General features: G+C 36.5%; 1 protein-coding gene across 1 annotated transcript; it reads left to right on the top strand.

Moving 5' to 3' along the window:
* Positions 1-4121: 4121 nt before the first annotated feature.
* On the top strand, positions 4122-8785 carry LOC127803749 (thioredoxin-like protein AAED1, chloroplastic). Its single transcript, XM_052340196.1, has 7 exons — positions 4122-4501; positions 5404-5450; positions 5556-5670; positions 7843-7887; positions 7977-8036; positions 8134-8229; positions 8313-8785. Exons 1-7 carry the CDS (start codon positions 4214-4216, stop codon positions 8430-8432), a joined length of 771 nt encoding a protein of 256 aa, XP_052196156.1. The 5' UTR covers positions 4122-4213; the 3' UTR covers positions 8433-8785.

The following is an 8785-nucleotide window of genomic DNA, read 5'->3' as shown; positions in this document are numbered from 1 at the left end:
AGCGCTAATTAAGAATTAAGTCGATTGGAAATCATTCAGCCAGTGGCAGCATAGCATAGCATTGCCTCTCCTATTGACAAGTGAACTGATGGAGAAATTATTAGGTAGCTAGGCTTCCTTTTCATTTTTATAATTACATGATGATGATATGATAAATACAAAAGATTTTCCGGTAAACAGCATGCAATTAATGCACATCAAATAATTGGTCGGGGTTACGTCGTTATGCGCCTCAATTACGTATATATCATCAATACCAATTTCTCTGGATTGATGAGTTGAGGTATTTATTTTAAGTGTACTCCATGCACGTCCTGTTGAACAAAATAAGAGAAAAAATTAAATAAAATTTAAGTTCTTATTCATTAGTTGTGTTTTAAGTGGCATACTTTTACGTTTTCTCTTCTTATAATCTTTTCATTTCAAATAAATAATCACCTAGTCTTAAATTCTAATAATCTTGAAAATTAGTTTAAATCAATATTAATATTGAGTCCAGTTCATTTGTAATTTAGACTCGATTTACATTAATTGGTCCAAGTTCAACTTATAAGCTGATTGAGCCTACAAATCCAACCGGGTCAGTTTCTATATTGAATATCAAAGCGTTATAATTTATTGATTAATATACTTTTGTGCTAGTTTGTTAATTTCGTTTGTATTTTTTATTTTTTTTTGCTTTCCAAAATTTGGGTTAAAAAAGGTGATATTTTGCTATGCCAGGAGTGTTAGAATTATAAAATTTTAATATTATTGTATAAAATTTAAAGTTGAGAACCAAATTGATTAAACTCAAATTTAATTCATGTCTAAATTTATATAAAACTCAAATATATGATCTATAAACACCTTTAATTCTGACATCTCTCGGTGGTGTGAAATAGGATTGGCTTACTAATCAGAAAAAAAAAAAAAGAGAAAAAAGAGAGAAGAAGACAGAAGACAAAAATGGTATTGGTTTTGGTTTTGGATTAATTGAAAACAATAGGGAAGTTAATATACAAAAATAAGCTGATTTATGACTTTGTACTAAAAAATTAGGAGGGCCCATAAATACCTATTGATAATGGGCATATAAGGCAAAGGCAATCAGCCCATACCAAAAGTTGTGCTGGCATCACCCTCCATTTTTATAACTTTAATAAAAATATTGCCCACAGAAAAAGTAAAAACAATTAAAGAGTGGTTCAGTGGGCAACTAAGACATTTGATTATGTTAAAGTGCAATCGATATTCATAGCACATTACCCAAATTCAATCTGCCCATTCCAAACGGATACCAACACAACAAATTCCGTAGCCCCTCCATTTTAATTGACCTAACACAGACTAATATATTAAAAAATTTAAATGTGACTGTCGTAATTAGGTAAGGATCAATGTAACATAAATGTATCTAAAATGTAACTTGATATAACTAATTATTTTATAGTTAAAATACCTGTCAAATAGTGTGACAGGCACATTAGACAACTTTTTTGGTTATGATCCCTTGGCATGACTTAAAATTAATTAGGAAATTATTGCTTGGCTGTTCTATATATGTCGTCTGTGGTGGGGGTGGGTATGATTTGAGAACCCCATACATCATATTGATTGAGACAAGTAAATATAAGATTTTTTTTTAGTTTTTTTATTACGAGAGTTCTTAGTTAATATTTTTGAATGCGTACGAAATAAGTTTATCAAAAATTTAAAATAATTCATAAATCACACATATTTTAAAATATATGTCATAATCTAGATGGAAAGCATAAAATATATATCATAAACTAAAAATTATTTTAAAATATGTAAAAGTTAGAGAGGAGCTTGTATCCATAGTTGATTGAGTTAGTTTTACCTAATTCATAGTCACCTCTTTCATGATGTTTTTCATCTAAAACACTTGAATTTGAGTGTTGAATTTGAGGTGAGTTTGGAGGATAGTGTCCGGTAAGAACTATTTTTATCTCAAGCGAGTGGATATATATATATTTAAAAACATTCCAAAAATTATAAGAAGTTCATCTCGTAATCATATTTTATCTACTAATTTCAAAGTGACATTTGAGCTTGCTCAAAGCATGCAACGCTACTAGCTAGTTTCGTAATTAGTTTGTCTCAAATAGTGTTTTTAAATACTCCTTTAAACTTGGAGCCATTGCTTTCTTGTTTGAATCTCTATTGCAAAATGAAATCTGGATGTATGGATCCTTTGAATAACGTTGTGGTTTGCACTTTGCATCTCATAAACTGGCAACATGGTGTAACATTCCATTTCTTATATATCGTGGTGGGGATTGCTTGCGAGTTACGACTTTAGAGGAAGCAATAAACTATTCTGGGTTTGGGGATTACTGGACAATCAGAGCGGTTTTCCGAGGCCGTGAGTAGCCGGAATTTTATTGACACAACAGGTGATCGATTCTCCGATCACAGTAATAGATTCCGGCCGGCATCTGTAGGGGAAAAAATACACAGGTAATCCAAATGAAGGATAATACCACTGAGCAAAAACAAAAATTTCGAATTAGTTATGTAAAATCATCAGCTGGTTGACTTGGTCTGCAATCGTTCTTATTTTAATTTTACCTCGACAAAAATCTAAACATTTTGGAACTGCAAGCAGCATGTAAACGAAGAGATGGTTCTGTCATTCATTGGAATCAAGAGTCGTGGCGACATCTGAGCAACCCCTAAACATAAACCCAGAAACCACATACTGAATTACTAATGCTAGCTAGCTTAGCTACCCATTTATATATATATAATAATGGATTTGCCCCCCCAGTTTTTGTTCACTTCACTCCCTTATACAGTCTCTCTCTGGGAATAGGAGGAAAACTGCCCAGCCTCACCAGATTATCGTCTTCAACTTCACACGAATTCTTGCAAGAAAACCTCAATTTGCTGGCCATTACCTTAAACACCAAACTGGCCTTCTTATTATTCTCCCTGACATTGCCGGCGCTTTTAGTGCACTCCTTGAGAGCCGCAAGAAAAGGGTCCTCCTCTTGGTGCCACATGCCCTTCCTCGACGAGCTTCTTCCCGGCGGCTGAGACATGGCCGGCGGGAGCGGAATCTTGACGTCGTTTAGCCCTGCGTCATCGGACCGGCGGTGGTCGAGGTGGGTGAGCTTGGAAACGCCGGGCATGGCTTCCCACGAGAAGGGCACGTTGCCTCGTGAATGAACTTTCCTGTTGCTGCTCATCCTTGTTGAATTGGGTTAAGAACAAGGAAAGAAACAGGGAGCGTTGTTAATTATATGAAAATGAAACCATATCCATATTCTCTCATACAATACACGCTTTCTAACCGCAACTGAAGCATGAAAAGGAAGGCGGCTCAGCTCTGCTTTTAAACCAAATTCGTGCATTGAATTTGTTCCTACAAGTAATCTTGGTTGGTGAGATTAGTATTATGGGACGAACCAAAACCAGATTAATCTGTATGCTAATGCTAACGCATGCAAAGTTCTAAGGCCATATTTGATTAGAGGGAACGGAGTGAGTATTAATTCACAGCTGCTTGTTGACTCTTCATCTTCAAGGCTTTATTATTGTTGGAAAACGACAGTTCCTTGATTTGGTGGCATATGGTGTTGATTAAGGCCCGGAATTTAAATTACAGTGGCAGCATTGGCAACACTTGGTTTAGAGTCGGCTGCAAGGAAGGGGGGGTTGATTGATGCGATAAATTGCGCATTGAATTAGTTTGTTTTTGTTTCCCCTTTCGGTTGGACTTGGAATCAATTTCTTGGTAAAAGGAAAGCCAAGAAAGGCGAGCAACAACCCAAGTACGTGGATAATATGACACATAACTGAAAGAAAATAGGGGTTTCAATCAGGCCATTTTCATTTGATTTTTAAGTTATTGGGATTGGGTCAAAGACTAAGAGAAGCAACGCTACAGTTAGAGGTCATCGTCTTAAGCAAAGACGCAGACCGTTCAACCATACTTTCACAGTTATAAATGTTTATTATTATTCTTGCCTTTTTAAGTTGAAATTCAGTTTGGAGGCTAAAGTGGTAATTGTTGGTGGAGAAGTGGTTTTCCCTAAAATTATTAAAATCAATTTGACGCGAAACGACGTCGTTATGTCCACTAACGCGAAGAAATTTCTCCCCGTCCTCGTTATACTCTTCTGTTGGCTTTCTTCTTTCCCGGGCGTTGGATTTCTCCCTCCTAGGGTTTTCACTCGTTCGACCATTGCCACGGAACTTCTTATCAATGGCGATGATAACATCTCTAAAAACCCTATCCATTCTTCAATACACTTCTCTTTCCACTTCGTCGTCTCACCGATTTTTCCCGTCCAGGTCTCTGCCACTTCGTTCCCAGTCCATTACCACCGTCCCTTCCCCAAAATCAAACAGCCAAATTCGGCACCCTCTCGTTGTGAGAGCTTCTGCTACTGCTGGTTTCAACCACAACATCGGCGATATCCTCAGCGAAGTTAACATCTTCACTGCCACTGGCGAACCTGTCATGTTCAGGGACCTCTGGGATCAAAACGAGGTTGGTTTATATCGGGCTAATCCTTTTCATGTTCTTTAAATTACGCAATGAATTTATTAGCTGTTGGTTTTGTCCCTGGCAATAACTTTATAATTAATCCACCCCCACCCATGTGTTTTCAGTCTATTCTTGTATTTGTTTTTGTTATTGTTATTGGCATATAATGATAATGCTCTTTGCTGGAGCAGCTATCATAGTTTTGAGTTATATATCGAAATTCGAAAAGGGTATGGAAATTTTCATTGGTTCGAAAAGATATGGGTGCCAAATGGAATAGAGTAAATTAGAAATTAATAATATTTATTAGATAATATGAGTTTACTTCCCTATAAAATACACAGATTAAGTTTAAGCAAACAAAAAAAGGTCCCTTGGTACGCTGAAGGTCACTGCCTTGCATGCACATGGAGTTTGCTTTTGGACAATGGCCAAAGAGTAGCAGCTCACTACAGAAACTAAGAATATTTTTGCATTAAAACCAGTGAAAAAAGAAGAGAAAATTCCCGTCTTTCAACATCCATGCACATTACGTGGCTGTAACTATGTTCAAATATAAATACAGAGACATCTCTGTAAAAGAAAAATAAACAAACAAAAAAGTGAAGAACAAATAACAAACAAAAAGAACAATAATTATAGGAATTACAAATGGAGAGAACCAGATATCCATCTTAGGTTCTCTCCTCTTTGGTTCTCCGGTGGTTCTCCGGTATAGCTTCCTATCGGTCAGTACAAAAAAATGAAACAAATTTGATTGTGTGTACCAGAAAGCCTCTAGTATGGGATGGTATTGATAAGTTGGGAACCATGCCTCAACAATGAAATTAACTGTTTTTTAACTTAATGGAGTGTACTTGTCTCCTCAACCTAAGCAGTTGTTCTTTTTCCTCCTGTTTTTTCAGGGAATGGCCGTGGTTGCACTTTTAAGGCACTTTGGATGTATATGCTGGTAGATATATGTAATGTTAATGTTGGCAATGAAAACTATGTTGTCACCAAAAGAGAAGTCTATTGCATTAATCCCATCTTTTGCTTATTGAATTTCGCTTATTAGCTGGGAATTGGCTTCAAGTCTGAAAGAATCAAAACCAAGATTTGACTCAGCTGGGGTCAAGCTAATTGCCATTGGTGTTGGTACTCCTGATAAAGCTCGTATGCTTGCCGAGCGGGTAACTCTGTTCTTGTCTTGTGAATAGTATTTGAAAGTAGTGTCCTGTAATTATATTCATGGAAAGCATTGTGCCACTATGACTAGTCTGCATAATATTTATTTTATTAGATGTTACTTATAGTGGATGCTTTATGCTATATATATGTTACCTTATCATATTCTTGCACCACTGACATGGTACTGAGACTTCTTATGCTTTATGCCATATGTATGTTGCATTTGGGATATATATTTATGGATTTTAAAATTGGTATTGGACTGCTTAGGGGCTTCGGTTGGGATAACTAGGGGAGAGGAGAAGTGTAGGGTAAGGTCAGTGCAGTTCTCAGAAGTTACTCTAGTAAGTGGTGCTGATCTACATGATGAACATTAAGAAAATCTTAGTGACTGGAGTCTGATGTTATCCTATTGGTCATTATGGTACCGGGCATCTGATTTTAATTTTGGTTTTATTATTAATAAGCAAGTTGTGCTACAACCTCAATGACATTGATTTAACTTATGAATTGGGTTGAAATATGTCTTATGTGTTTGCTCTTTACTTTTATAATTGAATGATGGAAGTTTTAAATGTTCTTATATGATTACAAACCTTACTATCTTCATAATTGATGCTATGCAGTATGCATCTTAGTCCCTAGCCATCATTAGGCATAGGTGTCCTGCTCTCTTATTCTTCACTACACCTTATTTTGACAACTCTGCAGTAATAACAGTATTTATAGGAGTTGGATGAAAATTGCTTCCATGAAGCTATCCGAATAAATGAAGACTGTTGAGTTTTGCATCGAGTATATTCTAGAAAGCCTAGAAGGAATCAGGGAATTCAAGAGTGATTCAAGTGACAGTATTAGTTAGGTTGTTCCTAACAATAACTGTCATATGAGGGCATTTTAGACATTGTGCAAGTCTTATGTTGTAACCTTGTATTGTCTGCCCTAATTGTCTATAAATAGAGGGCGGGGGGCAGTTGCTTGAGCATCATTCATGATTGTGTATGAGTGCAAGTGATTGAGAGAAAAGTCTACAGAGAAAGATAGCCTTTGTAATCTTGGTTTTCATTTTGTACTTGTGAGGGACTCTCGTGTACTGATTCTTTGAAGATTTCTAGTGGATTGCTCTCGGGATCTAAGGCTAGATGTAGGATTGCATTCTGCCATATGAACCAGGATAAATCATTGTGTGGTTTGCATGTCTCTTTCCCTATTTTCAGTTCTGTTTCATTTCTGATTTACTGTTTCTGTTGTTGGGTTGTATCGTGTGTGTGTGTGTGACTGTTATTGGCAAAGATTGAGTGTTCCTAGTGCTCCTAATTTTAACAAAGACACTTGTGAGAACTATAGATGGTTATAGATCAATTCGAAAGCCCTCAATTATTATATTTATTTTCTTTGAGGTACTAGCACTTAAACATTGTAAATATAGCTTGCTCCTTCCCATGTGGAGCAGTTCCAAGGAAGGATATTCCTTCTTTGGAAAAGTGAGAAGCCTTTGGAAGGTAGATTACTAGAGCAGAATGCTGGAAGAATTCAATCTGTGTTGTTGTCTGCTGATACTTAGTTGCAGTGGAGAACTGGAGATGAAACACCTCCTTTTGTTGTTTGGGATTAAATGGTAATTCCTTGGTTTTTAGAGACGTTCTTCATATTTTTGGCTTGCTTGTCCAAGGAGAAGAGTTCATGCCCCTTAGAATGTAGCTCTGATTTGCATTTTTCGGACCTCGTGGAGGGGAGGAATGGGAGATCTTTTTAGGATGCAAGGTATTTCATTTTTTGTTAAGAATGGCTCCTTTCACTCCTTTTTGTTGCCCAAGGTATGGTATTGCTCTCTCTCTCTCTTTGGGAACTTTTAGATTTTTTTTTGTGTGTAGAATCTTCTGATGCATATGAAACATGTCCCTTTATTTAGTTTTTTACATAAAATCTTACTTATGAAACCAACAACCAAGAAAAAAGAAAAATAAAAAAATAAAACAAAAGAGTTCCAAACTTGCTGGAATATTCCTCCTGTTTTTGTCTCTCTATGTTTCATGCTGAAGTTGGACAAATATTTTGGTTTCATTAATATATATATGTATATATCTATATATATTTATCTATATATATTTCTTCTGCATTTGCATAACATCAGGAAAGCTGATTATTTTTGTGCCACTGTATTATTTGACCAGTTACCATTTCCTTTGGATTGCTTATATGCAGATCCTGAACGCAAGGTAAAGCATGGCACTTGATTTGCTACCCTACCCCAGTTGTTTTGATTTCTTGGCTGTTATAAAATCTTTACATTTTTCTTTTATTTCAGGCATATGATGCTTTGGGCTTGTATTACGGCATTGGCCGTACCTTTTTTAACCCAGCCAGTGTAATTCTTATCTTCCTGTTTCAGAAAGAAACTGTTGAGCTGAAATAAGACTTGTTTGCACCGTATTTACTTTTGGGCTGTTCTACTAATATGTCAGGCTAAAGTATTCTCAAGATTTGAGTCTCTTAAGAAAGCTGCAAAGAACTATACAATTGAAGCGACCCCGGATGACAGGAGCAGTGTCTTGCAACAGGTATGAACGATCCAACGGCCCCCTCTGAACTCAACTGTCATTTGAAATCTTTACATGGCTCCTTCTGCTTCTCTTTGCAATAGGGAGGCATGCTTGTCTTCAAAGGGAAGCAATTGTTGTTTGCGAGGAAAGATGAAGGTACTGGGGATCATGCCCCTTTAGAGGACGTATTCGATATCTGCTGCAAAGCTCCAGTTGCATGAAGCTGCTCTATGTATTCCATCATCGTATTTTGGATGCTTCAGCTAGCTACATGAATACTTTTTCCTGATTGACGCCAGCTTACAGTGGGCATGGCAGATATCTGTGCCTGAATGTAAGCTAGATGATCAACTGAAATATGCTTGGTGCTGGTGTAGTATTATTATTCATGTATTCCAATGTGTAAAATAACCCTTATAGATTGCTCGCTTTTGTGAATATGGATGGGTATTATTACAGTAAGATGAATGTAGAAATCCATGTATGTACTCTCTCTGCCTCTGCACATACAGAAGGAGTTATTCTTGTTATCCCTATTATTACAGTGGAGTGTTTCTTTTTCTTTCCCCCTTCA

The sequence above is a fragment of the Diospyros lotus genome, chromosome 6 (assembly GCF_014633365.1).
Source record: "Diospyros lotus cultivar Yz01 chromosome 6, ASM1463336v1, whole genome shotgun sequence".
NCBI classification, from domain to species: domain Eukaryota; kingdom Viridiplantae; phylum Streptophyta; class Magnoliopsida; order Ericales; family Ebenaceae; genus Diospyros; species Diospyros lotus.
This window is presented reverse-complemented; position numbering and strand designations above follow the sequence as displayed.